General features: G+C 40.9%; 1 protein-coding gene across 2 annotated transcripts; it reads right to left on the bottom strand.

The window, feature by feature from the left end:
- Positions 1-4,216: 4,216 nt before the first annotated feature.
- Positions 4,217-17,730, bottom strand: ZDHHC22 (zDHHC palmitoyltransferase 22). 2 transcript variants are annotated; one of them, XM_074289924.1, is made up of 3 exons: positions 16,533-17,730; positions 14,943-15,521; positions 4,217-6,622 (listed from the first exon to the last, which is right to left on the bottom strand). In XM_074289924.1, exons 2-3 carry the CDS (start codon positions 15,505-15,507, stop codon positions 6,357-6,359), a joined length of 831 nt encoding a protein of 276 aa, XP_074146025.1. In that variant the 5' UTR covers positions 15,508-15,521; positions 16,533-17,730; the 3' UTR covers positions 4,217-6,356. The 2 variants fall into 2 exon arrangements, with proteins under 2 accessions (XP_074146025.1, XP_074146026.1); XM_074289925.1 differs by lacking the exon at positions 16,533-17,730 and adding an exon at positions 15,815-16,418.
- Positions 17,731-18,048: the final 318 nt, after the last annotated feature.

Here is an 18,048-nt window from a genome sequence, read left to right as displayed (position 1 = left end):
ATTCATTTTAGGATTTATTGAGTATGAGATAGCACCATAATATCCAACTGGATAAGAAAAAGGCTAGATTTGAATGAGAGGCCAAAGAGAATGAGGATTACCAAAAGGTACTTAAGATTTGATAGCATGGGATTTTTTGGAAACCTTTGAGAAGGAAACTTTAATAGTGTAGTGGAGACTACAGATTTCAGGAGTTTAAGGTAATAAGTAAAGATCACTTCTTTGAGAAATTTGACAGGAAAAGGAAGGAAAAGTAGCTATGCTTATGATGATTAAAATCAGCCAAAGAGGGCAAGTAGCTATTTTCCTCCAAAAAATAAGGGAGACAAACACATCAGAAAGAAAGCAACTAATAGAGTGAAAAACAAAATTGAATAGGGATGTTAGAGATTTGTGGGACACTTAGAGACAGTGGGACAAATCTGGGTGACAGAGTGATTGGGAAACAACACTTTCCATCTATGTAAATAAAGAAAAATATGGAAGGATTTTAGCTTTGTACATTGCACATTTTGTTTGAGATGGCCCATATGGAAAGGGTGTTACTCTTTCTTCAGCCTTCCATTCTTCTAACCCTTTGAGTTTAGATAAATTGTTTCCATTCTTTATTTTAAACTTTTGAAAGCCAGAGACAGTATTGTGTGTATACTGATACACACACACACACACACACACACACACACACACACACATATATATATATACACATATATTTATTTTGTATGTATGTATGTGTGTGTGTAAGAAATGGAACTAGCCTTAGAACCAGGAAAAGGCAGATTGAAGTCTTGCTTCAGATACTGACTTGTGTGACCCAAGACAAATCATTTAACTTCTCAGTGCTCCTAGGCAATTTCTAAAACTATACAAGTTGCAGAGAGGGTGCAGAGCATCAATGTTACTTTTCTAGCTTTAAAAAAATTTTTCCTAAATATAGGCAAAAAAATTAACAGTTTTTTTTCTAATTTTGAGTTCTAAATTCCTTCCCATAACAAGTTGAGAAGACAAGAAATTTGATATAAATTATACATGGTCAGTCAGTCACTCAAAACATTTCCACATTAGTCATGTTGCAAAAGAAAACAGATCAAAAATTAAGAATAATAAAGTTTTTTAAAATGCTTGGTCTGCATTTAAATTTCATGAGTTCTTTCTCTAGAAGTGGACAACATTTTTCATAAGTCCAACCACATTATATTGTGGTACTGATCATTGTATTGTTGAGAATAGCTAAGTCATTCATGCTTGATCATCATACAATATTGCTATTATTGTGTATAATCTTCTGGTTCTGTTCACTTCACTTTGTATCAGTTCATAAAAGTCTTCCCAGATTTTTCTGAAGCCTGTCATTTGATCCATTGAGACTAACCTCCTTGCTGTTCTCAAACAAAAAACCCAGTCTCCCAACTTAGGCATTTTCACTGTCTTTCCCCATGTCTGGAATGTTCTCCTACCTCACCTCTATGTCCTGGCTCAGTTAAAATCTATCTTCTACAGAAAGACTTTCTCAACTTCTCTCAACTCTAGAGAATTCCCTCTGTTGATTATCTCCAATTTATCTACATATAAGTTTTTGCACATCATTGTCTACATCTTGTCTTCCCCATTAGGATAAACCATTAGGATGGAAAGGAAATGTGACCTTGGAATCCACAGAAACCATTCTGGACTTTATAGGATCATAAAGTTCTTCATGAAAAGTCTAAATGTCCTGACAAATTAATGTTAGCAATATGGCGAATTCTGTAACTGCTTTCCAATATGGGTTTACCATATTTTGATAGTTCCCTGATGAAAAGACCTCTAAAGCATGATCTGTATGCATCTTGTGCTTGCTGCTTTTGTGTTGAATTGTGAAAACAGGAAGCGGGAGTTCAAGGTAATTCACTAACTCATGAATCTGACACCAAAGAAGGGAAGAAAATAATGTGAACTTGTGAGCCAAGATATTCCCAAATGATTTATGACAACATGTATTACCCCAAAAGGAAAGGGAACTATGAACAAATCATGGGTTGTTTTTGCTTGTTTTGTAACTAAAATATAGCCATGTCTTATCAGAGCTCCACTGATGTGGCCATATGGGTAACAGACCATTTGAGTTCATCAAAGGCCCCATTGGCTCTTCTCCATGGCTTACTGCTGTTTAGGAAATTTATATGACAAAAAGAACTTGGGGTAGAATTCGAGTCTGTCATGTAGGGTGGCTCATGGCTGGGCATGGAGTTAAGTGAGTTCAAATCTGATCTCAGTCATTTACTAGCTATATCATCCTAGTCAAGTTAGCATAGCCTCCCTGGGTCTCAATGTCTTCTTCTGAGATCATCAGAATAAGGAGTCTCTGACTTCCCTTCTAACTCCAAGTCCTGTAAGTTCTGACTTTCATGCTCACTCTTATTATTCTTGTTGTTCAGCCATTCAGTTGTATCTGACACTACATGACCAGCACTATGCATAGGCTTTTCTTTCTTCTTTCCTTCCTTTCCTTTTAGGCAATTGGGGTTAAGTGACTTGTCTAGGAAGTGTTAAGTTTCTGAGGCTGGATTTGAACTCAGGTTAGCCTGACTCCAAGGTGGGTGCTCTATCCACTGCACCATCAAGCTATTTCTTCTCTTCCCTCATAGGGTTTTCTTGGTAAAGAAACTGGAATGGTTTGCCATTTCCTTCTTTAGTGGGTTTAGGCAAACAGCCTAAATGACTTGCCCAAGATATAGTAAGTCTTTGTGGCCAGATTTGAATTCAGGTCTTCTTAACTCCAGGCATAGTACTCCATCCACTGATATCCATCTAGATATTCTTGATTCTCATTAATTGTGTGATATTAAACACATTATTGTATCTCTTAGTATATCAGTTTTCCCATCAATGAGAGTGGGAAAAGGGTGATACTAATGCTTGCACTATTTATCTGCTAAGGTTATAGTAAGAATCAAATGTGATGTGATATGTGAAAGGCTTTTGTGTAAAGCTGTGAAGTCCGAGTTAGTTCCCTGGAGGCCTCAGGATCATCCAGAGTCCGGATCAGCAAAAGTCCTTGGTCTTTAGGAGGAAAAGTAAAGGAGATGGACAAAACTACATACTCTCCACCTAGCTCCCTTCTTCTTGTTTTCCTCCAAAGTGACTCTGGCTTGTCTTACCCCACCCCAATCCCTCCTACAATTATCTGTGTACATCAAAAGATCCAAGCCAGCACAGAATAGTGGGAAGGGTCATTTTCCAACCATAAGCTAATAGAGTATTGCCCAATGGGTAATTAGCCTTAAGTGCTCGGTTGTCTGATTCTAGTGCACCTGTTCAGAGTTTCAGCCCTTTAAATAAAGCAATCATATAAATCTATCCTAGTATTATTCCTTCTTTAAGGCCTTTGGCTTCACAGTTAAGGCTCTCTGGGAATATCTAGTTTATTATAATCATCTTAATTTGACTTCCTGTCAATAGATTTCTCTTTATGTCTCACTGTGAAGAGACTCTGTCATAGCAGCCCCAGAACCCATTCCCCATGGGAAATAGCAAGGCATTATAGGCAGGAGTCAGAAGATTTGTGTGGACCCAGGTGCAACAAACAGAGACAAAGAGAATTGCAATCCCAGGAGAAAGGAAAGTGGTTGAAGCAGTGATGGGATGAATGGAACTGTTCTATGTAAAGAAATGACTCTCCTTCTATAGGAAGAAGATAAAATATGTTGGTTTGCTAATACTAAAAAATAAGCCACTTAAAACCTTTTTTGTTCCTGGATTTTGGAATGAAGCCAAAACCCTAGGGTAAGATTTTTAAAAAATAGTACATTTTCTTAGATGAAAAGATTGTGGCATTGAAAATTGAAGTGGATAGCATATGATAGGTGTGTGTGTGTGTGTGTGTGTGTGTGTGTGTGTGTGTGTGTGTGTGTGTGTGTTGGTGGAATGGCAGTGGGAGGAAGAAATGGGAGAGCTCAGGAGTCCCAGAGCAGGAAAAAAGAAAAAGAGGAAGTAGTAAAAAATGATGGAATGATAGAGAAGTAGGAGTAAGAACAAGAAGAGAAAGAGCAGGAGAAAGTAGAGATGTTGGAGAAGGCAGATTATAAGGTGGCAAATAAGAAAGGAGAGGAAAGGAATTAGGCCTCTTTGATATGTCCATAAATTACCAATGAACAGTTATAGCACACCCATGTGAGGGTTAAACACAAAACAATAAATCAGCTGACAACCAAAGAGTCCAGATGGTAACTTAAAATAAATTTAAAAAAACCAAACATTTATTGTCACTCATTGTTGAAAATACAGTACCATATATATAAGTGTCACTTGGTTCCTCCACACCCCTTATTGATGGGAATCAGACTTTTGTCTCCCTAAGTTTCACCTGACCCACTTCTTTTCTTAGGTTATTCTACACTGACACTCCCAGTATACCGTCAGACTCCACAAAACCATATCACTAGCTTCATAGCTTGAAAGGAGCTGGGGAGGGTTCTGTAGAATTAGGAGAGGGTCAGGATTTCAAATTTTTATTCCCCATTTCTAATCTAATACACGCAATTGAGGTTAAACATCCTTAGATTTGTAGAATACTTGGTTGCCAGAAATAAAGACTTCCTACTCCCTGATTCTCCCTTATTTAGCTTGTTAACAAAAATCTCCATTAGTCCTAACCTACTATTTATTCTACCCTTTAAGGTTTACTACAGGTTCTGGTAGAACTAAATGGTCAAATGACCTAATTTTTGACACTAATTCATCCAGCTTCTCTTGAATACTTCTAAAACTAATATACCACAAGGCAGCCCATTTCATTGTGGGGGAAAGCATCAGGTAAATTGAAATGAGGTGTAGAATAATGTGCACTGGATTTGGAGTCAGAAAATCTTGTTTTGATTTCTGGCTCTGTCATGTCCTTGTATTACTTTGAGCAAGCTCTGCCACTTCTTTGGACTTGTTTCCTCCTCTATAACATGATGTTTAAGAACCCTTCCAGCTCTGGAATCTTATTTGCATATGATCCTTCATGTATGTTCTATAAGGTTTCTTTGACAGAGTTCCCTCTCTAACAATAAACTCTCATTCATAAAACACTCTTTTTGTTTTTACCTCAGTCTCTTTCATTGTTGACCCCAATATACTGCAGTCCATGTTGCTGGCCCAACATACAGTCATTAAATATCCTCACACATTTTTCTAACTTCATTGCTCCTTTTTATCTTTATGACTACTGCCCTTGTCTTCCTGGATGCCAACCAAGTAAGAAGAGCTGGAAAGAAGCCAGGTGGATGAAAAGTAATTGTCTTTAAAATCAAATTGATCACTAGGCTCTGAGTTGTGGTGAACAGCAGAGACAGGGTAGGGTAGGGTGGACAGGAAAAGTGACTGATCAGAAAGTAAAAATTCAAAACCATCTGCTGTCACCTTGATGCATTATAAAAAGGAGTAACTGAATCCCTCTTACATTTTCTTCTAAAGTCTTGAAAGAGAGGGCATTGAATGAGTGGACTGAGAATCAGGAGATCTGGGTTATAGTACCAATTTGCCACTGACTAAAGGCATGGGAAATCTCTGGGACTCTATTTTCTACAAAAAGAAATTGAATTACATGATCTCTATGCTCCTTTCTAGAATTAACATTGAAGAAGCAATTTGGGACTTCAGTTTCCCTATCTGTGAAATTGGGATAATAATACCTGTAGTACCTACCTCATAGTGTTCCTGTAAGTTTCAAATGAGATGCAAAGTTCTTTATAAACTTTAAATCACTATATTAATGTAAGTTATTATTATTCTAAAATTTGCCTAGTCTTTCCTGTTGTTGACAGAATAGGGGCTAGCAACTGCTTGGCCTCTCATATATTTTATTTTTAAACATTTCTCATTGCATTCAAGGCCATTCTAAGACTTACACCAGTCTCAGCAATCCATCATTCCCCAACCTTACCCTCATCAAGGTATTGGAGGAAGACTGTACAGAGAGGAGTATACCTTATTAATAACATCATATATAATTTTTATGAGTGGAGACAGAGGGATTGGGAAATTGGGGGTAAGGAGAGAAGAGGGGACCTAAAAAGAAGTTCCAAGAGCAGTGGGAACCAGTCCTAAGGAAATTCATGGCTATCTTGTCAATTTGTTTTTCTACTGATATGAGTATCAGAATTCTGGGCTATTGAATTTCTTCTCTACTGAGTGACAGCTGGTCCTCTATTTATTACTACCTATTTACTTGATTGTAGGTTGGGATGCTAAGAATTGACTTGACCTTTCCCTACTGCTGAGTATTCTAGTGTATCATCAGTAGAAGTGAGAAAATATGCCTGTGTTCCGGCAGGGATAAAGATAAAGAAAGGGGAGGACTGAGAGAGAGCAAGCCAGATAGGGCAGGATGATTATTTGCCCTTATGTCGAGGGTATTCGCTCCCCACATTGAGCATGGGGATCAGAAGGCCCAGGAGCCATCTCTTGCCGAAGACCTCCTGCAGATTCTTCCTCCAGGGTCGGGCACGAACCACCATTCCCTTGCGCATCTGGTGTCGGGTCTGTCCCCTAAGCACCAACAGAAGTTGATGGCAGCAGAAGCCAGCACAGGCCAGTCCAATCCCAAACCAGAGGTATAGCATGAGGATGACGAACATTTCAGAACCAAGGACAGCTCCTGGTAGGGGGTGGGGAGCAGTGAGAAGGAGCAGGGGAAAAGGAAAGAGAAGAGAACATTTTATACACCCAGACCACGTACAGAAACATTACCCATTCATGCATTTCCGCCAGGAGATTAATGAGACCGAAGCTACATTTTGAAGCAATTGCAGACAGAGCTGCAGCAAGGGGAGAAAAGAAATGAACTAACTGCCCTAACTTTTTTTTTTCTTTCTGTGCTGCTGTTTATCAGGGTCACAGGAAGGGAGGGCCAGGAGGATGAATGGGAGAGAGAATAGAAACGGTGGTTTATAAAGGTAAGAGATCCATTATGCTTTTCATTCAGGGAACATGAAAAAGAACACTTGATATTTCTGTGGAGTTGTATCATTACTTCCCTCTTTTCTATTTCCCAGCTGGGAGCAAGAGGAAAATTTCTATATCAGGGCAGAGGAACAAGATTGTGGCATTAAAGGACAAAACAGGAAGACTGTCGCTAGATGGTTGTCAGTTTATAAGGTGGATGAGTTAACTGGAACAGAATGATGATTCTAGGTTGATCTAGTGGAAAGAGACAGTTTCAGATGCAGAAGATCTAGTTTCATATCCTACCTCTGCTATTTAAGGGATCTTAAACAAAAAATTTCATCACTTTGTCTCTCAGTTTCCTCATTTTGTCAAACTAGAGGGCTTGGTCATGGGCATCTTTAAGGGTCCTTTCTGTTCTAACCTTCTGTGACAGAATGGCCAAGAATAAGTCACAGGATTGGTTCTAGAAATACTCACTTCAGAAGTGATTAAAAGTCATTAAAGAAATGCAGGGGGAACAGAGAACTCATCTTAAAACTCCTCAAGCTGAATGGTTCCCAGAGCTCTCTAATAGTACTTTCTTTAAATAAGACCATACTTAAACTGACCCAGATAGGTCATTGTCTATCCCATCCTTCTGCTCTTCCATGAAGAAATAATCTAAATTCTTCTCCTCCCACAATGAGGAAGTTCTTCCTAACCTCTAACCTTAATATATTTTGCTGTGTCCCAATTAGTTCATGAAATTTCCTGAAAACATGAACTTTTAGGGACTGGCCAAGGTCCACATTTAACTCAAACTAAAGAAGTTTGGGCAAGCCAACCTAAACTGAAACTGACTCATGTGAGCAGGTTTTATCAACTTAGTTATTTTTTCACCTCAGGAGGGACATCAAAGTAATTTTCAAACGACTCTGGTTGAGAGAAAAATGTTCAGTCAGTTTTTAGCTCTAGTTCTACTTTCAGTTCTCTCTGACAGTGGTCACACATTTATTTTATAGATGTGAAAAGAATGTCCGAGGGAGATGAAGTACGGTGGCTGAAGTTAAATTCCAAAGCCTCAAACACAATCGCCCTATTTTGCCCTGCTTTTCTGGGATCTGATAGGCTATTTAGGTATGTCTATGTCCTCTGAATTATCCTTTAAAGTACAATTCAAATGTCATCTCCTTCATGAAGGCAAAATAATGCAATAGTTTGGGATCAGAAGACCTTTCTCCAAATCTAGGCTCTATTCATTGTTTGTGTGACTCTGAGTAAGTCACTTAATCTCCCTAGGCCTTCATTTTTTCCTCTGTAACATAATGCAGCTGGAATAGATGATTTCAAAAGTCCCTATATTCCTACTAAGAAAATCTATATTCTTAATTTTTCTTATCTCTCCACTAATAATGACCTTTCCCCTTTTGGATTTTATATAGCATTGTGTTTGTAGCTTTCATTTATTATCTTGTATTATAGGTTTTTTGAATGTGTTATGCCATGCTGATGGACCGTACATTTCCCACTTTGTGAAAGTTGGAAATACATCTCTGTCAATACCTTAATACAGTTCTGTCTACTGTAGATATTTAATAGATGTTTCTCAAATTATGTTGCTCTAAGTCCACCCAAATAGTCATTGTCACAGCCATAAGAATTTCTCTTTATCAGATAATACTATCTTCTGAAATGATCTCAAGGTTACAGCCACCATTATAATCTATTCTTGGTTTTGAATTCTAAATCCCATATGTCCCCTTTACCTTGCTAGTTGACATATTCCCTGGCCCCATGGACTTCAGTTCACTCACTACTTTAAGTCTTGCCTACATCTTGCCTTTTTAAATCTAGGTGAGGCCTGTTAAGAAGTGTTATCTGGCCAGACAGAGAAGAAGCAGGAATGAGTTAGGACTTTTTCATTAGCATTTTTATCTCACCCAAATTTCCATGGGGTTTGGTGATTCTCCTTTTTTGTAAAGTCAGAAAAAAATAAATCCAACTGCCCAAGAGGCTGAGACTTCAATCCAGCTAACATTTCAAAGAATCACCTTCTGCCAGCATGAGATGAGAAGGGGAAAAAGGGCCAGAATAATTTTGGTTTTTTTAAGTCATTCTTCTGACCCATTTCTTCTCCTGTCAGTTCTGATTATTATTGGTTGTCCACAGGCCAAGAAGGAAACAAGTTCCTTAAGGATCCCCCATAGCATTGCTTATTCAGGACTAAAGGAAGGTGGACTGGAAAGAATTGTCATTATGGAGCAGAAAAGATGGGGGAAGGGAAATGTCTCACCAATTAGAGTAGATCCACATACATAATCTAACTTTGTCTTTTCTTGATGTTCAGTGAGATCCAGGGACAAGTCATGACAAGACAGAGCTATTTATCGCAGAATTTTATCTAGAGATATAGCCTAATGATAATTCAAGCATGGAATAGAGAAGATATTATTGTCTCTTCCCCTAGGATGCAATATCTACAAGCTGGAGCCTGTTTTCTTTCTAGGTGTTTGAGCTGTCTAGACCCATTGCCTCTGCTTCTTCTAAAGTTTAACTACAATACTGGATATTTCATCAAATCATAAAATCCTAAGAGTTAGACATTTGCAGAATTCTCCTCTAATAATCCCTGTCAGAGGATATTTATCCAGACCTGACTTACATCTTTCCAGGGACAGGAAGCTCATTACCTTTGATAATAGCCTGTTCCATTTGACTGGAATTAAACTGGAACTGGAATTAAAGCCGGACTGTTTTAATTGTTAGAAAGTTCTCTGGCACCTTTCTTTTGAAGAGCTTGAGGCACTCCATCTTATTTATCATTGCATGCCAGGAAAAGGTTAAGTTATTTTACTTCCATTCTAAAGATGAGAAATCTGACATTGCAAGAGATGAAGCAAACTTGTTTTCAGTCACACAGCAAATTAGTGAAAGGACCTTAAGCTCCTCAGGATCACAGATTTGAAGCTAGAAGGAACATTAGAATTTGTTTAAGTCCACTTCTTTATTTTGTAGATGAGGAAATCAAAGCCCATAAGGGTCAGTCAAATTGGCCAAGAGCATGCAGATTGAGAATGGCAGAGTCAGGATTCAAAGCTGGTCCCCTGATTACAAATCTAATGTTCTCTTTACTCTGCCAAGTAGTGGAAATGTTGACTGAGAATTTGACTTTATATCTAATAAGGTGTCATACCTACTCAGCAATAATAATTGTCTAGTTTTTCAAAAGGACAATAACTAGGCACCACTTTTGATAAAAAAAAATCCTCTCCTCTCTTAGGACACACATCACTTGCAATTTTATTGACTGTAGAAGATGTGCATCTGAAATACCAGATCATAAGGCCAGAGCAGTGTTATTTATATTAAACAACTTGAGCCAGTTTTGAATTTTCTAGACTTTCTCAAAAGCTGGGGATAGGTTGGGTGGGAATGGACGTGGCTTCAAATCTTTGAATCAAAAAATACTGGAGGAGAAAGGAAGACTGAAGGAGGGATAGCAACGGACACCCTGAATAGAAGTTATGTGCCTCAGTGGGTTCTTCAGGGGATGTGGATATGTAAGGTAGGACAGCAGTTTTGGGAAAGTCTGGAAAGAGATAAAGGAGCGGGAGAGGGAAGGAAGAATGAGTTGTATGGTAATACTTGGTTCCAGAAGTTGCTCCCCTAGATTATACATAGGTATTAAATCTTTGGGATATTTAACCATTTAACCTCTTGAACAACAATTTATTTATAAAATGGAGATTATAATTTTACAAAGATAGAGATAATAATAAAGCAGTGAAGGGGTGGATAGAGCATCAGGCCTGGAGTCAGGAAGAGATGAATTCAAATCAGGTCTCAGACATTTACTAGCTTGGGCAAGTCACTTAAGTCTGTTTTCCTCAGTTTCCTCATCTGCAAAATGAGCTGGAGAAGGAAATAGCAAACCACTCCAGTATCTTTGCCAAGAAATTCCCAAATGAAACCATGAAGAGTTAAATAGGAGAGAACTGACTGAAAAGCAAAAAAAAAATCTATTCCTCAGTAATGTTGTGACCAAAATGCTGTATTAATTATAAAGTGCCAAATAAAATGTTCTTAGGATAAGATGGGAGTGAAAAGACAAAAAGACTGTCCATTCTCCATGTCTGGAGTGGAGTCAGAAAATTGAGCAACCCATAGACTCATTCCTAATTCATATGTAGGTGAAGAAACTCTGTATGGTCACCAGTCCACTTTCCAGGTGTTCACAACTATGCATAAAATTCTTCCATCAGCTTAAAAAAAGAGGCTTCTTTTTATTCCCCACCTTGTCCCAATCTGAGTAAATTTCAAATAGACTTCAGGCTGCACTCTGGAGTGGTTCCCAGACTTGTTCTTATCATTAATAGATACTTATTTCAGGATTCTTTCTTTGAAATAGTCCATTTTGAATTATTAAACTACTTTGGAAAGAAAGTTTAATAGCAATCCCACAGCTTTCCCATTCCATCTGCCTCAGCTCATACCCCACTGAACTCACTTCCATTCCCACCCCACCCTTGACCTACCTATTTTGTTAGCTTTCATACTGTCAGATTATTGCTATAAAATCACTTCCCTAGAACCCCTTTCTCCTCTTCTTCAGAAACCTTGGGTCTCTGAGTTCTAGAAGCAACCTAGGATTCCTTAAATCCTAGTTTTATCACTTATTAGCTTCATTAGTACAGGCAAATCATTTAAACTCTCTTAACTTCAATTTTCTCAGTGTAAGATGGAGATGAAATCTTTACAACAAAACAGTGAAAAAAGTGTTTTTTTGTGGGTCTGAGTGCTACATAGTGAGGATTATTGTTATCTTAGCACTAATCACTCAAATCTCTCTTGGTTCCAATCCCCAGCACTAAAAATTTCTTCAGGATTCAACCAAATGTCATTTAAATATAATTAATGATTTTCTATATAGTTACTAGCAAGAAGCAAATGGGTCTTTGATTCTAACATCATGATTCTAATATCTATAGAGTCATCTTCTCTTCTGGGTTGATATGTTATCTTCCCACAACTGTCATCCAGCTGTTGTGACATTCTGGTCTTCTTGAATTCATAATTGAGGTACAATCATCCACTACCAATACCTAGAGGGTTCTGTCACTGTTGTGCCTTTCTCCTGGTGTTATCAAGATAAAGGAAATCCTATATGAACAAAACTTCACTCTCTAGGAAATGGGTCATTCTTTGTACCCTCATGAAATTATATTCTGTGCCACAACTCCTCCACTCCGATGAATTTTCTCTGATGAAATTCTGCCTGGTACTTCCATTGCCTGGAAAGAGCTTATACTTCAGAAAATTGTATCAACCATACTATCACCAAAATGATACCTTGTGAGGAACAGAATGGTCTTAAAAGTTTTCCTTTGTTTCTACATACTTCCTATTCCCTCAGTCTAATTCCTCCCCACATGATTGTCATTCCAAGAAGGAAGTGGTACCAAAAAGTGCCATTCTCTGTCTTCCTTTGATTTATTCTTATAGAAATGAGGGAGAGGATGGGATGGGGGTAGTGACATGGAATCCATTACCATCTCCTTTGCAGAATCAACTAATTAAGTATGTATGAATAGATTTTAAACTATACCTTATAGGTGGGATTTGGGTTGGCTCTGCTCCCCTATACTTCTGACCTCACAGGTCGTAATCAGCATGGATGCTATGGGAGGCTACCAAAAATATAATTCAGTAAAGCTAAATTCATTCATGGTGGAAAGCACTTCAGTTCTATTTATTCCTTTCTACTCCCTATTAATCCACTTTCACATCTAAAATACATTTTCTCTTATCCTTACCAACCCAGATTTAAGTGGGGAAAAAGTGAAAATTTGGGATTGAACAGACTTTTTCTAAAGAACTAGAAAAGTAACTGTTTCCTTATGGCATAGATTCCATGGGCAGTCTGGTGAAGTCTATGGTTCCCTTCTCAGAATAATATATCTAGGTGTACAAAATAAAATACAGGATTTCATAAATGCATAATTTTTAAAAAGGATTATAAAGAAAACCATGAATTATGTGGAAATCAAAATTGCCACTTTTTCCAATCAAATTAACAGACTCCTTAAAATCTTATTGTGAACCCTGGGCTAAAATTACCTAATCTAGAACAGTCCTCTTATAGGTAAGGAAACTGGTATCTAAAGAAAAAGATATATGCAAAGTCAAACAGCCAGTAAGGGGTGTTCTTTTTTTGTAGAGATCTGTTTTTCAGTTTTAATCCATGTATTTCTTTTTTTCTCCTTTCTTAAGGTGGGTTGAGGTATCCACATTCAAGTAAAGTCAGAAGTCAATGACAATAAAAAGAAACAATTCAGGGATTGAATTCCAAGACTTCCCACTTAAGTCAGTTACAGTGGTTACTTGGGCAATATTACACAGAGTGTCCCAAAAGTTCTAAATTACTCAAGCTTAGAACTGTACTAAGACTTTTTGGACATCCTGAATTTGTTCTCCAAAATGCTGATACCATTCAATCCAGCTCAGTTTACCAAAACAGATGTGATGGAGGAGTGAAAGTAGGGAAGATTTGGAAAATAAGAAACTGCACCTGGAGTTGTTCTGACAGGAGGGTAGTGGAATTGCAGGTCAAAGGACCTGGGTCCAAATTCCAGTACTGCTACTTAATACTCAGGTGACTTTAAACAAGTTGCTTAATTTCTTCCTCTGAAAAACAAGGGGATTGCATTTAAGGTAACCCCAAGAAGACCTTGTAAATGTATGAGTCTGTGATTTAACTTTTGCTAGGTAATCTCTTTTTCTTTGATGTTTGTCTTCAATCTTGGGGGGCAGGAAAATTTATGAACCTTCTCTTGTATATGTATAGAAATGAGAAGTGGATATTATGGTATAGTGGATAAAGCACTGCTTATGAATTCAAGAAGACCAGGGTTCAAATTTTACCAGTTGTGTGACCATGAGGAAATCATTAAATGTCTCAGAGTTAACAAGTCACAGACAGGTAAAAATCTGTGATCTGCCTCAGGGAAGAGAATTTGTACATGGGCAAAATAACAACTCCTGATACGTAACAATGCTACATTGAGATCACATCTGGGTGGGTGCCCACTCTGCCAGTATAAACCCCAATCACTCTCTTCCCTTGGAAATAGTCTTCATGAGGTACTGTGGCCAAAAATTCATCCCCTTGTCACTAAATTTGTCATAAGACTTTTCCAATTTAAATAGATTTGTCCTCAGACAATGGGCACATAGTCCATCATTGGATTTGGATTCAGAGTCTTCCCAGGTTGGAGGAGCTACCAGAATTCATGCTCCAAGGAAATAGCCATTCCTGAGTCACCTCTAAGCAGTGTAAAGGGATCCAGTTAATTTAAATGGTTACAAAGCTCTGGGAAAACAGAAAAATCCTAGAAAGCACTTATTCATGATTACTAGCTAGAGCATCCATATAGCATCTAGAAGTTTATAGAATGTAGTTATTAATATCATATCAACCCTAGGACATAGGAGTTATTATTATCTCCATTTTACAGCCAAGAAAACTGAAGCAGTCAACAATTAAGTAATTTCCTCAAGATTACACAACTAGTTTGAGGCCTCTTGGGTCTTCCTGACTTCATGTCCAATGTTTTATCCACTGTGCCACTTAATTATAACATATTTATATGGTACCTTAGGCTTACAAAATATTTCCTTTACAATAGCCCTGTGAGATAGGCAGTGCAATCATTATTATGCATGTTATTAATATTATATATTAATATTATGCATATTATTATGCATGTGAGGAAATTGAGGCACAAAAGTTCAGAGAATCTACGTGACTTGTCCAAGATCACATTGTCAGTGAAAAAGATCCAGGAGAAGACAGTAAAGAGAAAAGATAATAGCTCTGTATCACTTTGGACCTATCAACTCATTTCTCTGGATCTCATTTTGCTCATTTCTAAAATGAGAGGGCTTGACTTTTGGTGGTTCCTCAATTCCCTTACAGCTCTAAGATTCTATGTGATATCTTGGTGGTGGTAGCTATGACCTTGAGACTGGTCACTGTTATCAGGCCGACTTACCTGAGAAAAACTGGCTAATGGAATGAGGCAGGAGTGTGAGGAAGGCCAAAGGGTGGGCAAAGGAGATGGAGAGTACTGCAGAGATGTAGGCCACTCCAGCTACCATGGAGTAGAGACAAGCCAAGGAAGTATAGAGGCAAAACATGATGAAGTTTCGCATGTTTCTGCTTCCGATGCAGTTTCCTGTGAAGAAACAGTGATGGTCGTGTCTCAGGGTGACCCTAGCACAGAGCCTGCAAAAGTGGGTGCTCTGTGAGGAAGATGAGGCCTTCCTGCCTGCTTCTGGCCACTCAGAAGGGCTGGCCACTCCTTTAGTCCCCGCATTCTTGCGAGTCCCCAGATCTTCAGGTGAGTTCTGAATCACCAAGATGTAGTTACCCAGAGCATTGGCAGAAAGGAAGAGAAAGAGAGCCCCATGTAGCAAAGCCGGAGAGAAGAGAGGGGTGATTGTGGGGTCCTTGAACATGTTGGGGAGGAAAAGGAAGAGCTGCAGGATGAAGGTCACCAGGGAGATGCACAAGAAGTAGACTGGGGCTACCACATTGAGTAACCTGAGAATGAGCATCCTAGATTACATTCCTGTAGAGTAGAGGGAGAGGAGAGAGATGTTACTACCTTAAAGGGAGACAGGGAGACAGTGGCTTCTCCCGAAGCAGAGAGACCTTCCACCCTCCTCCCTCATCTCACCCACTCACCCTCCACTTTCACCTCCCACCCCGCGCACACCCCCACATACATATTTTCGCTTTGCATCTTTGCTTCTCCTCTCCCCACTCCCAACCTTACCAACAGAGCCCCCAACCACCCTGCTAGGATCTTCCCTTCCACACCACACTATTCTTTGCCACTGCCCTCCCGCCTCAGTAAATGACCTGGACTCCTTTATCTTCAAAATCTTCCCGAGCTCCTCGCCTGGTTAGGAGAAAGAAGCAGTTTGGGAACCTGGTCCCTGGTCTCGCCTGTGGCCAGCTGCCTTTCTACCTTCCTAGATACCAGTGCTCCCCCCACTTCCCACATATACTGGTGTCCGTGTCATACACAGGCAGCTGGATGTCTACACGTGGGGGGTTGGGGGGCGGGGCGGAGAGAAAGAAGCGAATGAGGGGTGGGTTTAGAGAACTAGAGAGACAGGGCTGGCTTGCCAATCCTCCTCAATAGAAATCCAAACCAGGTCTCCCGTTTTTATCTCTTCGAGTCATGGATTTGAAGCTGACCTCCACCACTGCCCCGGGAGCAGTAACCTCCTAAGGAGCAGGCAGCGGCAGGAAGGGAGAGCAGGAATTGTGAGAGGAAGAGGTGGGGGTGGTAGAGAGAGAAGAAAACATACCAAATCCCCGCCTGAAAGTCCTGCTTCAAAGCTCCGCTATAGGCAGTGTGCTGGGACTTCCCGGGCAGTCATAGAGCTCTTTGGAGTGTGTGTGTGTGTGTGTGTGTGTGTGTGTGTGTGTGTGTGTGTGTGTGTGTATTGTGGCGTGGTGTGTGTGTGTGTGTGTGTGTGTGTGTGTGTGTGTGTACACCCATCCGCAGCCACTTGGGAAAAATCAATTAAAATCAATTTACATACACAAATAAACACACAAGCACACGTACCGAAAGGGAAGCCCTCTCCAGAGTCTCTAGCGACAGGTCTCAGTCCGATCCATCATCCCAAGCTGCTGGATGTGGCTCTTTCTTTGCAAAAAATGAATTTCTGTGTCAGGCGAGGAAATTAAAATGCCCCTTTGGCTCCCGCCCTCTTCCCCCTCACCCTGCTTCAAGAACTCAAACAATCAACACCAAGCAGCTAACCCTTTCACTGCCAGTGGGCTTGTTGGCGGATTCTCTTCCGGACAATTAGGCAACAGACAGATGCTCGTGTCCTCTCCCTCCCTCGGACTATTCCGCCGAACTTCAGAAAAAGAGAGTGTGAGCGAGCAATAAAAGCCCCTAGGTGTCTGAGGAAACTTTTCTTGGGGTTAAAAGGAGCCAGGCCTTCCTAGCATAGCAAGGAAAAGTTCTGGGTCCGAGCTCCGGGCGTCAGTCCCCTTCTCTGCGAAGGAAGATCGGGTGCAATCACCTTGAAGTCCCCTTGTTCCGCAGGCCCCACGGGGGTGGCGATTATTGATCGCGGCCTTTGTCTGTTACCTGGGCTGGATGCCTTTCACAGCTAGCGGGGCTCACGTCTCTGAAGCTCGGGATCTCTCCCTCGGGCTCCACCGCAACCTAAAAGCACTCGGGCGCCCTGAGCCCGGTGTTGGGAGGAATCTTTAAGGGGTTTGGGCAAAAGGAGAAGAGAAAAGAAGCCGTTATCTCCTTAATATAACGTAGGGGAGGAGGTAGAGGGGCGTGTGATTGGAGTGAAGGGGAGCCCTCCAGGGCATAGGCAAAGAAAGCCACCCTCCCTAGAGGAGCCCCCTGTCTCGAGCTCAGAGGAAGAAAACTGTCTTTCCCGCGCCAGTCGCAAGGGGGGCTCGGGAGCCGCCTCCAGACTAGCCGACGAACCCGATGGGGGGCGAAGCCGCAGGGGTTGGGCGAGACAGAGAGGGGGAGTGAAAGAAGCCTTTCCCGACCCTCAGCCCAAGGCCGGCGCCCAGCGGGGCTTCGGCACAGCCCCGCCCGATAGTTTGGGGGAGCTTCTGAACGGAGTGGAGCTGTCCTTTCAGCACCCTCAGTTCCAAGGAAGCCTCTGCCCCTCCCCGCACCCGGCCCCGTAGGGTGCAACAACAGAGTTTTAGGCTGGAGGAGCCTGCGGGAGGGCGCAGCTAGAGCGCCTGGCAAGGGAGCCTGGGGCTGCTCCGCGAAGGCTGGGCGGCCCGCAGTAGGCACTTCCACCACCTCCTGGGGTGCTAGGAGACTGCTTCTCCCGCCTCCGTTGCCGCAGGAGGCTGAGAAAATGGACTCACTGAACCTTTGCCGGAGACAAGAGAAGAAAAGCGACTCCGAGTGGAAGAGGAGCCTTTCTGAGCCGGGGGCTCCCAGAAAGGCTGCAAACTTGTGGCCTTTGCTTTTCCTCTCATTCTCTTCCCCCTCGTCCTCTGCTCTTAGTCTCCTCGCGGCCCGGGGAGTGGGCAGGTAGTGGCAGGGGGCGTTGGAGAGGAGAGAGCTGGAGATTGCTGCCCTCCCACTA

Source organism: Sminthopsis crassicaudata, chromosome 2 (assembly GCF_048593235.1).
Source record: "Sminthopsis crassicaudata isolate SCR6 chromosome 2, ASM4859323v1, whole genome shotgun sequence".
NCBI classification, from domain to species: Eukaryota; Metazoa; Chordata; class Mammalia; order Dasyuromorphia; family Dasyuridae; genus Sminthopsis; species Sminthopsis crassicaudata.
This window is presented reverse-complemented; position numbering and strand designations above follow the sequence as displayed.